Source organism: Sinocyclocheilus rhinocerous, unplaced genomic scaffold (genome assembly GCF_001515625.1).
Source record: "Sinocyclocheilus rhinocerous isolate Xijiao unplaced genomic scaffold, SAMN03320098_v1.1 scaffold588, whole genome shotgun sequence".
NCBI lineage: Eukaryota > Metazoa > Chordata > Actinopteri > Cypriniformes > Cyprinidae > Sinocyclocheilus > Sinocyclocheilus rhinocerous.
The window spans coordinates 983,803-1,005,908 of NW_015635063.1; the positions used below are offsets into that span (position 1 = coordinate 983,803).

The window sequence follows — 22,106 nt, forward strand, 5'->3', positions numbered from 1 at the left end:
TTCAGCGGTGGTGGTTTCCCGTGTCGAGTAGGTTGCACACAATAGGCTGCACTACCCCCTGTTTGTGTTACAGGCGGCCATCTCCCCTGTGCTCTTCAGCACATTAAAAGAGCAAATCCTAAAAGAGCATTCACGGGTGGAAGTCTTTTTAAAGACACTTCTTTTTAAAGATGCCTTTCCACCCATGCATTTCTGGATGCGGTCGTTACCTGGTGCCGGGTGATGGTCACGATCGCTGCCTCACATGTCTGGCCATTAAGCACGCTGAGGCAGCTTTTGTGGGCGAGTTGTGCTCTCATTGCGGGAGAATGACCGTCCCGGAGTTGCCTGCAAAGGGGCGGGGTTCCAGTGCCTCTGCCTAGATCTAGATCTAGTGTTCCTCCTGGCAGAAGCCAAAGGAGCGCTACTTGCTGGATGCTGGATCCAGAAATGGTGGCTATGCTTGCCTGGGCCGCCGAGAGGGTTGGGCTCGACTGGAAGCCTCCACCGTGTCCCGAACCCTCAAGGCTGGATGATTGGTTTCTTGGGGTGGCTCGTGCTGGTTCTCAGGGCCCCACCCTGATGCCTTTCTTCCCAGAGGTGCATGATGAGCTTTCCAGGTCGTGGACGGCACCTTTCACTGCCAGAATCCGGCTAGGTGGCTCATCCTCCCTCACCACCCTTGACGGCGGGGGTATAAGGAAGTTCCTCCGGTGGAGTGATCAGTTGCGATGCAATTGTGTCCAAACACCGATGCCACCTGGCGGGGCAAGCCGTCCCTCCCCTCCCGGGCCTGTAGGTACTCGTTGGCCCTGACCGGCAGTGCTTATGCGGTCTGTGGAGAAGTTGCCTCTGCCCTACATGCCATGGCGTTACTGCAGGTTCATCAGGCCAAGGCACTGAAAGACCTGCATGAGGGTGGTCACGACCCAGAGGTTCTCCAGGAACTTTGGACTGCTACTGACCTCATGCTCCATGCGACGTAGGTCACTGCGTGGTCTCTGGGTCGTGCAATGTCCACTATGGTTGTCCAGGAGCGCCATCTCTGGCTGTGTCTGGCTGACATGAGGGAGACCGACAAGCTTTGGTTCCTGAACGCCCCCATGTCCAAGTCCGGCTTTTTCGGTGATGCGGTGGAGAACTTTGCCCAGCAGTTCTCGGCCGCACAGAAGCAGACCGAGCACAGCAAATGCAGCAGCATCCAGCAAAGCAGCGCCGTGGAACCGGTCCAGGCCCCCGCCAAACCTGGCGGCAAGCAGAAGAGGCCCTGAGACGGCGACCCAGTGATGGAGGGAGCTGCTCTTTGGGAGATGGTGAACGCACCACTCCCTCCCCCGGAAATCTTGACAAAAGAGCAGTTTCTTCTATCTCTAGGTACCCCTGGGGCCAGCCCCAGGTCACACTCACCCTCCTCTCTCGCCAGTGGGCAGCAGTGGGTGGATCGAGAGCGCTATCAAACGCGCTACTCACGCACCCTCTGCCTGAACGCAGGTAAGTGTTGCACCACACACTCAGACCCCGCTTCGGACCGCCCACGAGCCGCCTGAGCCGGGTCCCTGCGCTCCTCCTAGCTGCTCCACTGCGAGTACGTCAGTGGTTCCGTTGGTGCAGCTTTGTACGGTATCTGGGAGCCATTCTCGATCTGTCTGCACAGCGTACATGAACGCATTGATGACATATCCTGTCTGCGCGAATAGGGTGCGCAGAGGTATGCAAATACATATGTTGACAGGCAGGTAGGAAAGTCGAAAAGAACGAACATTTCTTGGTCCTACGCCTTCCACAGAATATATAAATTATACATTTAGACCACTTAACGTATTGCTATATGATTGCTATCGAGATGTGAAGAGACTTTCAACCAGCATAACAAAAAATGCTTTTGAACCAAATCACCTATTGCACCTTTAATATCCCAATGCATCCTATATTAGATTAATCAGATATGTATGTAGCTAACCCAGACATCACTACGTGACTTCAAAGCCATGCTTCTCTCTTCTCATGTCTATACTTTGGACCGCATGCTGCTGCAAGCTAAACAATCAGAGCTCAGGGTGCCGCCCAAAGTGCTGCTATAACCAATCAGAAAAAAATATATTTTTTTTTCCATCATCATCGTTTTCATGATCGATGGTAACTGTCACGGCCAAGTACTCGAGTGCTGTTGTGGGTAGTGCAACGATAACAGTGACTGGTCTTCTTGTTGCGAGCCCCAGGACCCTGGAAAGGGCAGCATCAGTGGCGCTTTGTTAGGGATCCCAATTTGTCTGTCAATACCGACGTGACATTCAGAGTGACCAACTGAAAGGTGTCTCGGTTACGTATGTAACCCTCGTTTAGGGCTGTGCAAAAAATTTAATGCGATTTTGTTTAGCTTGTCAGTGATCTACGGCTCTGTGTAGTAAATGCCGCTCCATCTGAAAGCACGTGCTGGAGATTTACTACTAATCACCAGAAGCGGCTTTACTGATGAGATTCGCATGAAAATCGCATTCGATTTTTTGCCCAGCCCTACCCTCGTTCCCTGAAGGAGGGAACTGAGACGTCACATCCTGTCGCCACAGCTGCTGTACCACTGCTGAGCGGCCAGGTCGGCGGCTCAGCGAAAACCTGAGTATATGTTGCACCCAGTGTTCGAACTATACCGTGGACTTTGTGGGGAGAAGGGTGTTCCTGCACAACTGGAGGCTGCAGTTTCAGGACCGCAGTTCTAGGACCGCAGTTCTAGGACCCTATTCTTTTGTAACAGCGCCACCTACCGAATTGGATAATATAGCGGAGTCCCTCCTTCAGGGAACGAGGGTTACATACATAATAGAGACGTTTTCTATTGAAATATGCATATTTTAAAATGTTATTAATTTATTCCGGTGATCAAAGCTGAATTTCAGCATCATTACTCCAGTCTTCAGTATCATATGATCCTTCAGAAATCATTCTAATATACTGATTTGCTGCTCAAGAAACATTTCTGATTATTATCAATGTTGAAAACAGTTGTGCTGCTTGCTGTTTTTGCAGAAACCATACTTTTTTCAAGTAAAAATAGAAATCTTTTGTAATAATATTTAAGTCTTTACTGTCACTTGTTGATTAATTTAATGCATCTTTGCTGAATATAAGTATTCACTTCTTTAAAAATAAAAATAAAATAAAATACAAATCTTATAGATCCATAACTTTTGAACAGTAGTGTATTTTGTCGTGTATTAGTGAGTGTGTTATGTTTTTACCTTTAGGTAATGGTGGACGTGGTGCTGGTATATATCGCACTGAGGTTGACGTGTTCACAGTTGTTGACGTTGATGATGATGATGTTGTCCCTGATGAAGGTCTGCTGTGTGTGGATGTCCCAGTGACTGTTGGAGTATCTCCTCTACCGCTGCTCTGCTCTGAAGTGTTTGTGTCTGGTGTCTCAGGTGCACGTTTAACCTCCTGAGTGAACATTAGAAATGCAAAAAACACTCAAAGTCGAAGTTGAACACAAATAAAAAAATTCCATTCATTATCTATATTACTAAACCAAGGCCACCAAAAAAGTGTCTGGTCACTGTTGAGACCATCAGTGCACTAACCTCATTAATGTCTGGACCAGCTGTTGGAGCAAACGTGCCTCCTCTGCCGCTCTCATGAGTGACAGTGTTCATCCCCGAGTGTGTTCCCGTGTTCTCTCTGTGGACTTCATTTACATTTGTGCCATAACTGTACCTGCCATTACCATTGATGCGGTTGCCATTAATACCATATCCATTTTCAAAACCATTAATGCGACTGAAGATAAGTGCTCCATTTTCATCCTCACAGAGCTGATTGACCAGTTTGGACTCCAGAGCTGTATAAGAGTGAATTAAAAAGAGATAAAAGCAATATTAGATATTTAATTCTACCCAAATGTAAATATCTGATCAATTCCAGATTAAGCCTATCATTGGATTTATTTAAATAAATAAGTCAACTATTATTATTATTAAATATAGAAACTATAATTTATTGATATTAATATTTACTCTGCCGTTGAAAAGTTTGGGATCAGTAAGATTTTTAATGTTTTTTTGAAGAAGTCTTATACACTCATCCAGGCTGAATTTACTTGATTAAAAATGCAGAAAAAAAACAGTAATATTGGGAAATATTATTACAATTTAAAATGATGGTTTTCTATTTTAATATACTTCAAAATGTAAATTTATTCATGTGATGCAAAGCTGAATTTTCAGCATCATTTCTCCAGTCTTCAGTGTCACATGATCCTTCAGAAATCATTCTAATATGCGGATTTATTATCCATGTTGGAAACAGTTGCTTAAGATGTTGAAGTGCAGTTATGCTTATACAAAAATGTAAATATTTAGCATATTTAATATATTAAGGTTAATGTAAAATGTCTTGACTTTTTAGCAGTGCAATCAACTAATGAGTCAAGATAAAAAGCGATGTTTAAAAAACATGCCCCTGCTGGTTAACATGCCATAAATACACAATTTTGTGGGAAAAAGCATCTATCAGCTTATGCATACCTCCATATGTACAGTATTCAATTATGCATCTTGCCATCACCAGAGAAGTACATTCATATATAGTAGAAGTATGTGAATTGGCATTCAGCCACAAGTTTGCTGAATCTATTACCTGGCAAGGTGTTGAAGTGGTCTATGTAGAACATGTGCTCACTGTCAGGGTCCGACGCAATGAGATTGAGCTCCTGGAGAAACTCTTCCTGTGTGGGATCACTAATGTTAACAATCCCCAGAGCGTACATCTCAATGTTGGCTGCATGCGCCTCCCTGACAGCGATTTCCAGCTTCACAGGCTCCCGTTTATCTGTTTGTCCGTCTGTGATGACAATGGCAACCTTCCTCACCCCAGTCCTTGCACTGTAAAATGCTTCTTGAGTTGCTTTGCGGATGGCAGAGCCGGTGTATGTTCCCTCGCCGATGTAGTGAACCCTGCGTATCGCTTGTTTGACATCTTGTTTGGTCATGTAGCGAGCGAGGTTGAATTCAAGCTGGACCTCTAAGCTGTACAAAACGAGACCGACTCGGGTGGCATTACGGCCTATGGTGAGTCTGTCGACTAGAGCGGCCACAAAGTCTTTGATGATCTCAAAGTTTTCAGGCCCGACGCTTTCAGAGCTGTCAATCACAAACACCAGCTCCATGGGACGCTCTTTACACTTGACTCCACAGCCTGAAAAACAGCACAGGACATTTAATGAACTTTACATACTACCATTCAAAAGTTTGGGGCGAGTAATATTTTTTTAAGAAATAAATGCTTTTATTCAGCATCCATGCTGCATGGATTAAATGGATTAAAAGCCATTTTTTAGTCAATAACCGTTTCGAATGTTAAAGATTTCTATTTCAAATCAATGCTGTTCTGTTGAACCTTACATTTTCTCAGTATTTTTTAATGAATAGATCACATTTCCACAAAAATATGAAGCAGCACAACTGTGTTCAACATAATAAGAAATGTTTCTTGAACAGCAAACCAGCATATTAGAATGATTTCTGAAGGATCATGTGACACTGAAGACTGGAGTAATGATGCTGAAAATTCAGCTTTGATCACAGGAAAAATTATATTTTAAAATATATTACAGTAGAAAAGGTTATTTTAAACTACAACAATGTTTCACAATATTACTGTTTTTTTCTGTAATTTTGATCAAATAAATGCAGTCTTGGTGTGTATAAAAGACTTCAATTAAAACACATTTAAAAACAAAATCACACCAACCCCAACATTTTGAACAGTATATAAAGCAAATTATGTTCAAATGTAATGTGGGATACACATACCACAAATCTCCCGGATCATTCGGATTATCTCGTCCCTCTAAAAAAAAAAAAAAAAAAAACATAATTTGAGTCGCTAAAATGCATATGAAATGCATATATGAATAAACTGCATATTATGATTTGAATGCTGTAATATGATGTGAAAGATGTAGAAGACACACCGTTAGTCCAGATTCTCCTTTGATTCCTGGTCTACCCTGAAACATGTGAGTAAGGGAGTTATAATGCATCTCAAAATATACAAAAAAGGAAATTACATCCAGAGATATTTGCCTAGGTGGCACACATTGTTTGCTTTTATATAATGGTGAGAAGCTCTTACTGATTTCTGTTGTTCTTAAATGTTTCCTTTTTACTACAATTGTTTTAAACATCTGATTTTTTATGCGTTTTATTGGGATGTGTATTTCGTTGCATACTGTTGAACCAGATCATTTATTTCATTGCACCCCACCACATTTTTCCAAATTACCTCTCTGCCTACTATTTAGGCTGCATCCTATATGAAATAGAAACTCATATGCATTATGACTGATTTGAAGTACTTCATACAGGCAGAAACTCTTAACGATGAGGTTAGTTTACTAACTGTTTGTCCAGGAATGCCAGGATCTCCCATATCACCTTTAACCGCCTTCATCCCCCTCTCACCCTGACCTCCACGATCCCCCTGAAAACCACAAATGGGCTTCATATTAATACATTGTACGAATATTCAATCACAACACAGAATATAAAACAAAACCCGAGACCTTTGACCCGGGCATTCCTTCTCCAGGAGGTCCTCTTGGCCCACTCATACCCTGTGACCCCTGATCACCCTGCAATAGTGTACAAGATTGTGCTGTTAGGTTTGAAACACATATATGCATGGTCAACTCTTTATGATTTGTGTATGCCAGTGTCTTACCTTTGGACCCTGTAGGCCTTGTCCTGGTGGCCCAGTCGGTCCAGGAGGTCCTGGTCTTCCCATGTTGCCCTGTATTGTTCACAGACAGATTATTAACACAAATCAAAGGGGGAAAACACGTTCAGATTAATTGGGGCTGAGATAAAAGCAGCACTGGAACATCTGGAATGACGTTTATGTTACTGGATTATCTGGATTTGTTGGACACATATGTAAAAGATTTGGAGCAGGTGTGTGTAACATATGATCACGGATACAGTACGATGATAAATGTGGTGTTAAGATGATGTGGTAATTGATGAAGCCTTTGAGGAATGGCATGTATTTTTTACATGTCTTACAGGGATCACAGATAATATAAGAAATGTTTTATCCCAAAAGTATTTGGATACATAAGCCACACTTGTCTGAACATGGCATTGCATTAGTTAAGTGCCATTTATTTAAAAAAAAAAAAAAAAAAATTTCAAATTATTATTTGTGGGAACAATTAGCCACATCTGTTTGCAGATGCCACTTCAATTTTTTGTAATATAAAAATATATAATATACTCTAATGTTCAAATGTTTGGTGTTCGATATTTTAGTTCCAGAAAGAAGTCTCTTCTGCTCACCAAGGCTCCATTTATTTGCTAAGAAATACAGTAAAAACAGGAAAATTATGAAATATTACAATTTAAAATAACTTTTTTTCTATTGTAATGTATTTTAAAATGTAATATATTCCGGTGATCAACGCTGGATTTTCAGCATCATTACTCCAGTCTTCAGTGTCACATGATGCTTCAGAAATCATTTTAATATGCTGATTTGCTGCACAAAAAACATTTCTGATTATTATCAATCTTGAAAAGAGTGGTACATTTTTTCTCAGGGTTGTCTGATGAATAGAAAGTTCAAAATAAATAAATAAAATAAATGTTCTATAAAATTATACAAGTCTTAGTTCTGATTAATTTAATGTGTCTTTGCTAAATAGAAGTACTAATTTAATCAAAAAAGAACCTTAGAATGGTAGTGTAAATATTATTTTAACATAATATTCATATTCTAAAAAATGTGAAGACTTTTAAATATGTTCTTTAACACACGCACACAAATGTTTCCTTTTGTAATATTGCGAGGAGCTCTCATGAATCTGTTCATAATTTGTCTTAAATCAAGGCTAAGAAGGGCTGAATGAGATTGACAAGGGCTTAAATACGATATCATTAACATGTGTCTGTGTTTGGTGACATACAGGTGGTCCTTGTAGTCCTTCCCCTGGAGGTCCAGGTGGGCCCGGTAAACCTCTGAAGCCAATATCACCCAATTGTAGTGTTTTTATTTTAAATAATTTTTTTTAATATTGTCATTTAGGTTTAATTTGATTTTATTTACATTTTAGTTTTTGTTCAGTTTTAGTTTTTATTCATCTCCAGTAATTTTAGTGCTTCAACTTAAAATTCAGCAATTTTTTCATCTAATATTTATTATATTTTATTTCAGCTTCGTTTTAATTAACAAAAATGTTTTAGTTCTACTTAAAAGATCATGTCAACATGAAACGCTGTTTGCAATCCATTTAACTTACATACTATATCTTATATAATATCATATTTCAATAAATATGTAAAGAGAAAAAATGCAGGATGGGACTTGATTGGATCATAAAAATTACATTTTGATAAAAGACCAACTTTTTTCTCTGAAAGAACGTATACTGATGAATCGAGCAAGAGTGTGAATTAAGAAAGACAGTAGAGTGAATTCTGATTCATGTTGACTTTTCATTAAGAGTAAAGTGAAGATGACTTACTTTAGCTCCCGGTTCTCCTGCTCCTCTCTCTCCCGGTGCACCGATCTCACCTGGTAAACCTTGATCACCCTTCAAAAGCACATTGGTAAACATTCAGATGATTTCATAAGTTATCAGACAATGTTTATCCAACCCTTTTACTATTTGAAGTTGTGACATTGGTTATAGCATGATGGGAAACTCTTGCCTTTGGTCCAGAGTAGCCCTCACCCAATGGGCCTCTGCTTCCCGGGGGTCCACGTGGTCCTTCCACACCCTAAAACAAGCATATCCTACAATGCATGGATGTACATTGTACATGGATTTTTACGTCATGCTCAGATCATAAGCTTGTCAGCACCTTCTCTCCTTGGATCCCTGCTCCAGGAAGCCCCACTGGTCCTTGAAGACCAGGAGGACCAATATCACCCTTAAGACAATAAACACAAATATATTATTGCAATTACACACCTCAGAGTCAAGCATAAGCAAGCTCATGTACAATCTAGTTATTAAAATGAATGCGTCATAGATACAGCATTGATATTTTTATATGTCTTGGCCACAGGCTGAGTACTGATTGCACTGCATGCTGTGACATGTTCCTTCACAAAGCCACAGAGAATGGTATAATAAAGCTAATTATGCAAATAGTTACAATTGAAACTTTTCAGAGCTAAGAACATTTCTAATTAATTTTTAAAAGTTTTAAAAGAAAACTAAACATCTAGTATAGAGCAGCTTTAGGGTATAATCAACCCGCTCATGAGATATGAGCTCAAAAAAGAAAGTGATTAGTTCACTAAAAATCAAATTTCATTTAATCGATCTGAATGTTTTACCTTGTCTCCTCTAATGCCAGGACCTACTGGTCCTCTGGGTCCTCTCTGCCCCTCCAGACCCCTCTCACCCTGTAAAAGACAAAAGTTTAAACCATGTTTATACCATGCATTGCCATCCCATTCTCATATATTTTTGTTGTTGTAATTGTTTATCCTGGTGAATGTCAAAAAAATGTGCAGGTCACAATTCACCCTAAGATCAAAAGAAAAAGCTATATTTGTAGAGAGAAAATGAAGCCTATTTTAGAACCATTAAGACATTATGCATAACAGCTTCTGAAGAAAAACTCTGCCATGATGCTAAACTGTAAAAAATGTTTTTTGTTGTACGAGTTGTAAAAAAACATTTGTAAATAGTACCTTTTAAAAGAAAATACTATTTTAGTGTTTCTACTTTAAAATTTCATGTTTTATTCACAGTTACTTTTTTGTTTCTTTGTATTTATTTGTGAAATTTACAAGCAATTTGAGTTAAATTTGGTTCAAAGAAACGCCTTCAAAGTCTATTTTTTCCATTGTACGTTACACTCTTAAAAATAAAGGTGCTTCACGATGCCATAGAAGAACCTTTTTGTCTAGATGGTTCCATAAAGATTTTTTCTATTATGTTTCACAAAAGGTTCTTTGTGGTGAAAGAAGGTTCTTCAGATTACAAAAAGGTAAGAAAGAGATGGTTCTTTAAAGAACCTTTTACTGAATGGTTCTTTGTAGAACCAAAAATGGTTCTTCTATGGCATCGCTGTGAAGAACCTTTTGAAGCACCTTTATTTTTAAGAGTGTATCTGGATATTTGCCAGGGTGTTTTAGTAATTAAAACGGTTAAGCCTTAACAAAAACACGATTTAAAATCTCATTCTGCACTGTGTCAACAAACCTCTGAAGCTCAACTGGTAAAACACAGTGCTAGCGACGCCAAAGTCATGGGTTTGATTCCCAGGCAACACATTTACTGAAAGCACTTTAAGTTGCTTTGCATAAAAGCATCTGCCAAATGCATAAATATATCTGACACACCCTGCATTTTTCAGATACAGAGTCAAACAACAGCAAGATCGATTATGTTCCTTTACTGAATAAAAACAGATGAAAGAATGCTGGATCACTCAGAAAATTAATTGAGGTCAGAGGTTACAAAGTTCAGACATTTCAAAGGTTCTTTGATATAAACCTTTCACACAAGACACAACTTGAATAAAAACATATTAAACCGCCTCATGACCTTGATATGGCTCCAGCACACTGCATTCTAAAAATGATGAACTATGTGCAATGACAAGTTTACCTTTGGTCCTGGTAAACCCTCTCCTGGAGGGCCCTTCTCTCCTGGCAAACCCTGCGGCCCCTGTGGCCCCTTCAGAGTAAACAAGACTATAGAGGTTAATATGACAATGTGTTCAATGTCAATAGCAACCAGTGTGAGAATAATTACCGGTTGGCCCGGCTCGCCAAGCCCAGGAGGCCCGGGAGGACCCATTCTGCCCTGAAACCCCACATCACCCTACAGATTGAGAAAACACACGTTATGATCACAGATATGAGTTCACTGGGTTCCTGATCTCAGAGTTTCCATATAAAAGCCAACCTTTGGTCCAGGAAGCCCAAAGCCAGTCTCGCCTTGTATTCCTGGCGGTCCGGGAAAACCTCTCTCGCCCTAAAGATGCAGAACCATTTAGAACAATAACAGATCCAATATTGAAGTGCAATCTCTGAACTCAATGCTCTCTATACCTCTATGCAAATTTGAAAAGATCACATTAGACAAGCATTTAGTTAGTACTCTTCTTTTTTTTTTTCTGCTTGTAAAGGTATTTAAAAACAAATTTAAGACTTTCTTTTTAGATGTTTTATTCAATATATCCATATGTATTTAAATTAGTTAATGTACTAATAAATCAATAAATTTTGTTGGAATTTGACTGATATTTGATTTTGCTGATATGATAATGAGAGAAAGGCCATACAAAGATTATTGTGACATTACTAGTAAAATCTACATATTGAAATGTTAAATAATGTTATTTTTTATTTAACCTTTATTTAACCAGGCAAGTCAATTAAGAGCACGTTCTTATTTTCAATAACAGCCTGGCAGGAGAATTAATATCTCCTGAGAAACATACAAACATTTTTTACAAACATACAAAACTTTTGTTTTTGTGCTATTTAAAACTAGATTTAAGTAATTAAAAGCCTGTTGAATATTATTAAAACTATCCTGTGCCTGTTTTAAAACTTAATCATATGACGATCCTACAGCATAAAAATTGTATAATCTGCATATAAGTCAATATAGGTTTTCTGACTACAGATAACCTGAGAAATATTATTAATGTAAATTGAAAACAGGGTTTGAAAACAGGATGCTAACACAGAGCCCTGAGGGACCCCTTTATTAATAGTTAATGGTTCGGATAATTGCTGATCAATCTTTACATATTGGGATCTATAAAATAAACATTCTTAAGGGCTGTTTACATAGAATGCATTTTCAATTCCACTGCATTACTTTCCCATTGTTTTTCTATGCAAACACATGCTAGACAGACGTGTTTGACTGTTGCATTCATGTTTCACGTCTTTTGCAGTGTCTCGCGTGCAAATACGCAGTGCTCAAGTTAAAAGAAGTTCAACTTTTTAAAAACACGTCTCGAGACCTTTCTCATTATATTTTTGGAGCACCATGAGAATGAAGAGTGGATCACATTTACATCTAAATGGTGATTAATCTACATGGAACGAATCCCAAAACTCAAACTGCAGCAATAAACTGCTTACATCATCTGGATTCAGTCAGATTCACGGAATATAAATTTGGTCTGCTTGTCATCAAGCCTGTGTTAATATGGGCACTAAAATAAACACGTGCTGCTTTAAAGAAGACTTAACCTTTAAGGGAATGCTTTGAATATCAGCATCCGTTAAATGAAAAAAAAAAATCACAGTAACCATGATGTTATAAAAAGCATTTCATGACTATTATATACATCGGGCCATTAGGCACATGTCTGCATGCATTCTTTCACTGGTGGTCTTTGAAGACACATGGCTCATGTCAGATATATTTAAGCAAAGACAGCAATTACTGTGTTCAGACACATTATGCAGAACACCTTCACCTGTCAAAGATAGAAATACCGATTTGTGGTGCGACACAAACATGCAAGTCCAAACATTAATCTGTAGCTCAGATGATAGCCATCAGTACAGGAAAAAAGAACATTCCAGAAAAATAATTAAGTTCTTAGTTCTCTTTAGTAGCACACAGATGCATATCAGCACTGACAGAGAACTAGATGAGCTTTTTGAGTGTCAAAATTAATCCAAATAAAAAAATAACCAGCCTGATGAATTCTTTCCTAGAATGCTTTTAAAGTCATTTTTTAGCATGGCAGCACTCTGCAAGCACATACAGGGCATTTAGGTCTGCAGAAATATTTATATTACACAAGAACGTGGAACGTGGAAATGTTGTCCCAAACATTCCCTACACACTTAAAAATAAAGGTTCTTTATTGGCATTGATTGTTCCGTGAAGAACATTTAACATCCACATCCATTAACAAACACTTCCATTTCACAAAAGGTTCTTTAAATGGGAAAAAGGTGCTTCATGATTATTAAAGATCATTAAAATGTTTCTCAAACTAAGAATTTTTTTTTTTTTTTTAAGAACGGTATTTGCAGGAAACCTACACACAACACAATTTAAAGGTTTGCCCATTCATTTTTGGAAAAATATATATTACTTTTGACAAATATGATATACACTCAGATGAGATGAAGTATAAAGTCATATCAGTTGGCTAAAAAGCTGTTTTATTCTTCATAAATAAAAAAAAAAATTATATTATACTATTTTCAATTTAATATTCTATATTCACAGTTAAAAACACTGTAACATCAGTCAGTACAACATAAAAAAAATCTGCACCATTAAGGATTGCATATAAGGCACATAAAATTTATATTTGTTTACATTTGGCAGATGCTTTTATTCAAAGCGACTTAAATTGAATTTAACGAATACTTTTTTTTCCTAATCTAACCATGAGATTGCTAGCACAACCGATAATTTGTAAATCCATCTATGATGCATCATTTTACCTTTTCTCCTTTGTATCCAGGTTTCCCCTAATAATCAATACAGAACACATGGTGAGAGAGTAATTACACAAGCAGATAATGTCAAAATAAGAGTGACTTTAGGCCTTGTTCTGGACAGGTTCACCTCTGTCCCGTCTCGTCCAGGAGGACCGCTGAATCCGCTCTCTCCCTGCAGGAAGTGTGTCTCATTTTAGAGGGTAACACAAATAAATAATGACAAACATGGGTGATCATTTAAAATAACTTTGACCTTTTGTCCTTTAGTTCCTGGACTACCATCTTCTCCAGGACGACCCTTTTTACCCTGTGGTTCTCAGAGAAAGAGCGTTAATTTACTAATGATTCAGATTCTGCCATGCACAGCAGATCATTCTGTCAACAGTGATGCTTTTATTCAAAGCGACTTAAATTGAATTTAACGAATACTTTTTTTTCCTAATCTAACCATGAGATTGCTAGCACAACCGATAATTTGTAAATCCATCTATGATGCATCATTTTACCTTTTCTCCTTTGTATCCAGGTTTCCCCTAATAATCAATACAGAACACATGGTGAGAGAGAAATTACACAAGCAGATAATGTCAAAATAAGAGTGACTTTAGGCCTTGTTCTGGACAGGTTCACCTCTGTCCCGTCTCGTCCAGGAGGACCGCTGAATCCGCTCTCTCCCTGCAGGAAGTGTGTCTCATTTTAGAGGGTAACACAAATAAATAATGACAAACATGGGTGATCATTTAAAATAACTTTGACCTTTTGTCCTTTAGTTCCTGGACTACCATCTTCTCCAGGACGACCCTTTTTACCCTGTGGTTCTCAGAGAAAGAGCGTTAATTTACTAATGATTCAGATTCTGCCATGCACAGCAGATCATTCTGTCAACAGTTTCTAGACAAAGAAAACTGGTTAAAGTGGTATAAACTGACGGGTGCAGAATTATTTATTTATGGTTATGTGTTCCCTTCTAGACACTGAAAATTCTTTACAATAATAAAGATATAAGGTTTTATTAATAGGCTGAAATTTTATTAATTTAAAATAGCAGTCAAGCAGTTTTCTTTCAAAAAATGTTCAATATCTGAATTATTTATTTTACAGCAATATTCAAACAACTTCTCTCCACCAAATCAAATTCAGTGTGGTTTCATCAAAATGCAAGAAGTCTATTTTAGGGACTAATTTTATGATGCTTTCATTTATTTTTTTCCACTTTATGCTCCTTTTTGGAGATTGACAGATGTCACTGTCACTGTATGGACAACAGCTGTGTGGAGATGCTACAAGAAATGAGCAACACAATAATAATAGCAAACAGGTTTAGAATGACATAAGCATGAATAATTATACAATTGTAAAATTCTTGCATGTTCCGCCAATGAGGACACTTTGATCAATCTGGTGGGCATTTGTTCTCTTTATTAAAAACATGTGGAAAGACAAAATCTGAATTTATATTAAATTATGCTTTTTTGAAACTGTGTGAGGGGCTGGAAAGGGTTTTAAGAATGTGTGACACTTACAGGTGGTCCGCTGGGTCCTCGCTCTCCTTTCTCACAAGTGCATTTTGGGGAAAGAGGGCACTGTTGGACACACACACACACACACAGCTTTAGTCACAACAAATAATGTCACTCATAAGTGTCCTAAATGAATTCTGTCAGTCAAACACTTACCACTTCATTAGCCACCTCAGTCTAGAAGGAAACAAAAGTGAAAAAGGTGAATTTACAAGAAAAAAAATTTACAAAAATGATAAGAGACCTCATACAGTCTATACAGGTATAAATGTCCAAACCAACTTTCAGAAAACTGAAAAGTCCCATATTTAGTCTCTTCTCAATACACAAAAGGCTGCTGGAAGAAAGTCTGCCTTTTTTTTTTAGATGTTTCTCATGCCAGGTTTAGTGTGCATGCATTTGCATAATAGATGCACATGTGTATGAATGAGAAAAACAGAAAGGGAGACACATTTCCAACAGTTTAAGGTCAGTGATGATAGACAGAAATACCGTAATCTGGGAATCACAGGCACTCAGAAGAACAAAGAAAACGTAATTGCAACACATTAAGTCATTTCATCTTGATTGCAAACAGCACACACAGTTGACATAATGACAAAGTGGAAAGATGCATGTCTTATTTAACCGAAAACGTGTGCGATGAGCAACATCACGCTTGGTTTGAACGAGCAGCAGATTAACAGATGTAACTACAGCAGATGAGATAGTTGAGCAGCAGAGAAGATGACAATGTTGCATGCGATTTGAATGCTCCTGGCCTGCGAATGTGCTTTTCTTGTCTCATTGACAAGCACCTGCATCAACAGTCTTTCTAGAGCAGCTAGCGTGCAGAAGGCTGGGTGAGATATTCATCCTGCATGCAAAGTGTGATGAATTAGATGGATGGAATCTCACAGACAGACATGACATGCATCTTACGTGCATTGTGGGGCACACTTGATCAGGTGTTGGCACCAAGCTTTTTTTGCAGGCATGCTTTGTATCACTTTTATCAGGCAACAAAGAGAGAATGGGTTCAGGAAATTACACGAGCCAGACTTGTACTTGCATCACTTGCCGACAAGCACACCATGGTCCAAAATACTATGCTATAATAAAGTAGACAACTTTTTATCTTGAGGTAAGGTGTGTTTCAGAAAGCATTTACTCACTATGCCCTTAATGCCCTGTCGAAGGAATTCATAATCAACTTTTTCCATGTCCTCAGGACAGATACAGAGATAAGACGGCCCATTTTCCATAACTGCATGAAGAGTGTTCTCAGTAGCACAAACCCCGACACATACATGCCCCGCTTAATCTGTGATCCCTCAAGAGATATAAATCCTTTATTTGGGCCTTCACAAGCATCTGACCTTCATAATTTCTACACTTCAAAGTTTGTCCCTAAGAACCAAAAATTTGTTTTCACAGCTCTTGTCTTAACACTGCCATCTTAAACTTGTTTGTTTGGACAATCCTGAGGGAAATTTTATTGCTCAGATGTTCCTCTTTCAAGACATTTTTTCAGATGTTTCTTCAAACATTCCTCAGGAGAAATAAAAATAGGCACAAACGAGACAACAGCTAATATTCAGTATACATAAAGAACTATAAAATTAATGAGGATCACAGTTCAGATCACAGAATTTAAATAGAAATTGAGTTTATATTGAGAGACTTCAAACAGCACCACAAGCCTAAGTTGATTGTAGAAGTCATTGGCACCAATTGCCCCTTTATCAGTTTAAGGCTGGAATACACTACACAATTTTTGCATAGATTTTTGCTCCAATCTTAAGTCTGCAGAAGTTGATGCTTGTTGCCGAAAGTTAAAGTCTTCAGATTTTGGGCAGTCGGAATCAACAGATCTCACAGAAAATTGCAGTTTATGAAGCGCACAGACTTTAGTTTTATTTTTCAGACTTTCGCCATTTCACCCGTTTTTGCCACTGAATAAAAAAGTCAGAATAGCAGGATATAAATTGTGAGAAATAAAATAACAATTGCGAGATATAAACTAGCAATTCTGAGAAAAAACAGTCAGACTTGCAAGTTTGTATTAGGCAATTTGAAAAAAGTCAGAATTTCGAGATGTAAACACGCAATTGCAAAAAAAGTCAGAATATGAGATAAAAAGTCACAATTAATATTTTTTATTGAGTGGCAGAAAACAGGCTTCCATACCATCCAAATTGCTTAGTGATGCCTAGTCTTATTGATGCCAATCTGTTTTAAAAAATTGTGTGGTGCATTCCAGCCTTTAGGCTCACAATGCTTCTGGGAAAATTCTTAAAGGGATAGTTACTCCAAAAATGAAAATTCTGACATAATTTACTCACTCTTATGCCGTTCCAAACCTGTAAGACTTTCATTCATCTTTAGAACACAAATGAAAATAATTGAATAAAATCTGAGAGATTTCTGTCTCGCCATTGAAACTCTACGCAATTACCACTTGGATGCTTCAAAATGTTCAGAAAGAGATCATAAAACTAATCCATATGAATTGAGCAGTTTAGTCCAAATTTTCTGATGAGACTCAAGATGTTAAGAGCTTTTGAAGCGAAAAAGTAGTAGTAGTGTAGACTATTAATGGCGGGACAGAAATCTCTCAGATAAATTTTCATTAAAATATTAAAATATCATTTGTGTTCCAAAGTTGAACGAAAGTCTTGCAGGTTTGGAATGACATGAGGGTGAGTAAATAATGACAGTATTTCCATTTTTGGGTGAACTATCCCTTTAATGATACACATTAGATTTCTGGGGTCTCAGGACAAAATTTCCATTTGCTCTCGTTTATGTCTATCAAAAAACATTTGACACAAGATTTTTATTTCCTATGGGAAAACACTACTTACAATCTCTTTGACGATCTTGTCCACGACGCCCTTGTCCTGTAGGTTATGTACGTAGCGGGCGGCCGGAGGACTGGCCAGGAGCCGCAGCTGTTCCACATTGGCAGCGGATGTGAAACCCACTGTGAAGAATTTAATCCCTTGGTTCTTAGCATCAGCTAAAGCAGAGAAGATATCGGGATTCTTGGGGATAAATTTTCAGTAAAATATTAAAAGATCATTTGTGTACCAAAGTTGAACGAAAGTCTTGCAGGTTTGGAATGACATGAGGGTGAGTAAATAATCACAGTATTTACATTTTTGGGTGAACTATCCCTTTAATGATACACATTAGATTTCTGGGGTCTAGCAGGACAAAATTTCCATTTGCTCTCGTTTATGTCTATCAAAAAACATTTGACACAAGATTTTTATTACCTATGGGAAAACACTACTTACAATCTCTTTGACGATCTTGTCCACGACGCCCTTGTCCTGTAGGTTATGTACGTAGCGGGCGGCCGGAGGACTGGCCAGGAGCCGCAGCTGTTCCACATTGGCAGCGGATGTGAAACCCACTGTGAAGAATTTAATCCCTTGGTTCTTAGCATCAGCTAAAGCAGAGAAGATATCGGGATTCTTGGGATGCGACTCGCCGTCGTACAGCAGAATGGCCACCTTCACGCTGTCAGGGCCAGACTCCTCCAGGTAAATGCGTGTGAGGTTGGTGATGGCGTAGGTGGTGTAGGTACCATGCCCTATGTAAGGCATGGGCCCGATGTGATCCTGGAAGGTGGGCACACCCCTCCAATCTTTGAGGGACTGTTCGATGATCACATGACTGCTGTACTGAAGGAGAGCAGTTCTGAATTTCAAGCCCTGTCCAGTTTGGAGACGGATGTTTCGGATCCGGCTAACGAGATCAGTAACAAAATGCTTCTCTTGAGCATGGTTGTCTTTGGCGCTTTCTGAACTGTCCACCAAAAATGCCAGTTCCAAATTACAGTCCACATCTGAAAGTTGGAAAAAAAGAAAAAAAAGTGTTAAACATTGACCCAAAGAAATAAATTCAAACCTATGTTAAAACGTCAGATTGGACATCAATAATATTTTCAAACATCTTTGTTTCTTGCATGTATTGTGACCAAACTTAATTTACATTAACCTTGACTTCTGGTGTCATATTGATTTGAGTTTTATAGTATTTTACTGTGTTTTTGCATTTTGTGTAGCTTGACAGCTGCAAATATGAACTGTTATTGAATTTAAGAGTTTAAGTGATAATAAGATTTTCTGAAGATTCTTCAAAAAATATCATTGTGGCCTACAGAAAAAATAACAGCATACAACACTTATTATTGTTAACAAAAACTAAAACCAAAAGCATAAAAAAACATTTTCGTTAACTGAAATAAAATAAACAACTTAAATAAAATATTAAATCTTTACACTTATTTTATTTCAGCTAGTTGATAAAGCAACATTGCATTTTCATATTAAAATAGTAAAAGTACTAAAACTAAAAAAAAAAATGTATACAGACATTAAAAATAGCAAAACCACACAACTAAAATTTAAAATGATTATCTTAAAATCTAAAAATAAAATTTAATTCAAAATATTAACAAAAACTACAATAGTAAACCAGTGATACTAATTAAACAATGCAGCATATGAGTTTGGGACAACATTTTTAGTAAATATATTTTTTGGGGTGAACTATTTCTTTAAGCGAGACTTGGAATAACAAAGTAACAAAAATGCTGATTTGTGACTGCACACATTGTAATGTGGTTTGACACTAAAGTACAGTCTGTGACTCCTATTTGACTTTAATCCTTTGATAACTGTTTAGGTAATAAATAAATAACGTAAAAGTGCCAAAAAATTTAAATGTAATAGTAAATGTGAACCAGCTGAAATGACACCAGTCTCCAGTAAATCATATTTATGATGAAGAAGAAACATGTCAAAGAGGAAATCTGCCCCAGGATAGTGAGCAGAGTTTAGATCAAATTCAGAAGCCCTGGAAAGCAGAGCAGACCGTAAGGCAGCAAACTTCACATATGTGACCCTGGGGCACAAAACCAGTCATAAGTAGCACAGGTATATTTGTAGCAATAGCCAACAATACATTGTATGGGTCAAAATGATTGATTTTTCTTTTATGCCAAAAATCATTAGGATATTAAGTAAAGATCATGTTCCATGAAGATATTTTGTAAATTTACTACCTTACATATATCAAAACTTAATTTTTGATTAGTAATATGCATTGCTAAGAACTTCATTTGGACAACTTTAAAGGCAATTTTCTCAATATTTAGATTTTTTGCACCCTCAGATTACAGATTTTTTAATTTTTGATTAGTAATATGCATTGCTAAGAACTTCATTTGGACAACTTTAAAGGCGATTTTCTCAGTATTTAGATTTTTTTGCACCCTCAGATTCCAGATTTTCAAATAGTTGTATCTCAACCAAATATTGTCCTATCCTAACAAACAATACATCAATGGAAAGCTTATTTATGCAGCTACATCAGGTGATGTATAAATCCTATCCAGCTACATCACTCAGGTGATGTATAAATCTCAATTTCAGTTTTAAGTATTTATGTATTAACTGTGTTGTGCTGAACAGCAAGAAATATTTACCATTGTTATTTGGGATGACATTAGAGGTGATTGGTTTATTTTTGTTTCTTCCATTTCTCTTGTCTTCTAAATCAACATCATCATCAGCAGCATCGTCAAGTTTGCCCAGCTGAGCCAAAACAAGAAGGCGATTTTCTCAGTATTTAGATTTTTTTGCACCCTCAGATTCCAGATTTTCAAATAGTTGTATCTCTACCAAATATTGTCCTACAAACCATACATCAATGGAAAGCTTATTTATCAAACCATACATCAATGGAAAGCTTATTTATGCAGCTACATCAGGTGATGTATAAATCCTATCCAGCTACAACACTCAGGTGATGTATAAATCTCAATTTCAGTTTTAAGTATTTACGTATTAACTGTGTTGTGCTGAACAGCAAGAAATATTTACCATTGTTATTTGGGATGACATTAGAGGTGATTGGTTTATTTTTGTTTCTTCCATTTCTCTTGTCTTCTAAATCAACATCATCATCAGCAGCATCGTCAAGTTTGCCCAGCTGAGCCAAAACAAGCTGCACTCCCAACAGAAAAACCAGCCAGCTTACACACAACCGTATCATCACTACAGTAGAAGAAAGACAAACAGATGCCAACACAGTATTAAGAATGGATAACCTTATTCTCAAATGCATCACATGCATTGCCTCATTTAAAGTATGCAACCAGTGTCTGCTTATTTAATGTCCACCCTAAATACTCAAAACTTACCATTAACATTTGAAATTTCATATTTCAAAAGTGTAATAGCAAAAAAAGTTATTTTCTCATAAGTCTCATTTATCTGAACTAATATATTACTGAACTATAACAGCTAATGCAAGAAAAATGTGCACTTACTGTGTGAAACAGCTCTAATTTCAGTACAGTACAGGCTCAAGTCCAACCAAAAATCAGCAGCTGAATGATGAAGATCAGAAGAACATGACAGTCTTCACAGCCTCTTCTCTGTGTGAGATCCACATGCAATAAAGAGATGCCATACAGAATGATTGAGAATCACTGGATATGTGTGAAGACTGCATGGGTTTGCTGTAAAAGACAAGAAATGTAATAATGTGCATCAGCTCCATTCATGTGAGTCATCTGCTGCCATCCAGAGGAACACTAATATCCAGAGCTCCTCCTGTGAACCCACCCATTTTTACATTTGCTGCATAATATATAAGATGCATGGCTATGCATAAATGTAACAAAGAATGTAATAATTTTTAAAACAAGTTCAGTAGTTTTCATTTTCAAACAATATAATGCAATTTATAACAGATTATTTGTGTACCTTAAAAAGGTACATTAATTACTGATCTGTTAAGCATTATTTGTTACGGTTAAAGTTATCACAAATTATTCTCAAAAAGAGTGGTGGCTTACATCAATCACCAAGGTGGTCTCAGGTCACACACTCTTTACAGGATGGCTCGTCGCCTCCTTTTTTGGGCACAGAAAGAACTCCTCTCGTTAAGGGTGGTTCATGTGCCGGGCAGATTGAACCTTGGTGCAGACATGCTGTCCAGAGGCAAGGTAGCCCCAGGCGAATAACACTACACCCTCAAATGGTTCAATCTCGAGTAAGCAATACCATTTTGGAGGCAAAAGTGCCTTCTACAAGACGACTTTACAGCCTAAAATGGTCGGTCTTCCTCAACTGGTGTTCTGCACGATGTTTGTACCCCAATATCATGTGA

At 37.8% G+C, this 22,106-nt stretch overlaps 1 protein-coding gene and 1 long non-coding RNA gene across 2 annotated transcripts in view; both read right to left on the bottom strand.

Annotated features, from left to right (window-relative positions):
* Positions 1–21,333, bottom strand: part of LOC107746616 (collagen alpha-1(XXVIII) chain-like) — a 23,380-nt gene extending 2,047 nt beyond the window's left edge. The window contains exons 1-28 of the mRNA XM_016560910.1: positions 21,262–21,333; positions 20,813–20,986; positions 18,218–18,771; positions 17,783–17,962; positions 15,093–15,113; positions 14,940–14,999; positions 14,173–14,226; positions 14,047–14,091; positions 13,923–13,949; positions 13,670–13,723; positions 13,544–13,588; positions 13,420–13,446; positions 10,898–10,966; positions 10,745–10,813; positions 10,598–10,666; positions 9,316–9,384; positions 8,835–8,903; positions 8,682–8,750; positions 8,495–8,563; positions 7,937–8,014; positions 6,697–6,765; positions 6,539–6,607; positions 6,376–6,456; positions 5,948–5,983; positions 5,787–5,823; positions 4,612–5,169; positions 3,558–3,814; positions 3,216–3,417 (exon numbers count right to left, since the gene is read on the bottom strand). Coding sequence (XP_016416396.1) covers positions 3,216–3,417; positions 3,558–3,814; positions 4,612–5,169; positions 5,787–5,823; positions 5,948–5,983; positions 6,376–6,456; positions 6,539–6,607; positions 6,697–6,765; positions 7,937–8,014; positions 8,495–8,563; positions 8,682–8,750; positions 8,835–8,903; positions 9,316–9,384; positions 10,598–10,666; positions 10,745–10,813; positions 10,898–10,966; positions 13,420–13,446; positions 13,544–13,588; positions 13,670–13,723; positions 13,923–13,949; positions 14,047–14,091; positions 14,173–14,226; positions 14,940–14,999; positions 15,093–15,113; positions 17,783–17,962; positions 18,218–18,771; positions 20,813–20,986; position 21,262 — 3,112 coding nt within the window. The 5' untranslated portion in view covers positions 21,263–21,333. The remainder of the gene's footprint in view (positions 1–3,215; positions 3,418–3,557; positions 3,815–4,611; positions 5,170–5,786; positions 5,824–5,947; positions 5,984–6,375; positions 6,457–6,538; positions 6,608–6,696; positions 6,766–7,936; positions 8,015–8,494; positions 8,564–8,681; positions 8,751–8,834; positions 8,904–9,315; positions 9,385–10,597; positions 10,667–10,744; positions 10,814–10,897; positions 10,967–13,419; positions 13,447–13,543; positions 13,589–13,669; positions 13,724–13,922; positions 13,950–14,046; positions 14,092–14,172; positions 14,227–14,939; positions 15,000–15,092; positions 15,114–17,782; positions 17,963–18,217; positions 18,772–20,812; positions 20,987–21,261) is intronic.
* LOC107746602 (uncharacterized) lies at positions 13,419–13,731 on the bottom strand. The gene is made up of 3 exons (XR_001640715.1): positions 13,670–13,731; positions 13,544–13,588; positions 13,419–13,446 (listed from the first exon to the last, which is right to left on the bottom strand). It is a non-coding gene; the product is annotated as an uncharacterized LOC107746602 (long non-coding RNA).
* Positions 21,334–22,106: the final 773 nt, after the last annotated feature.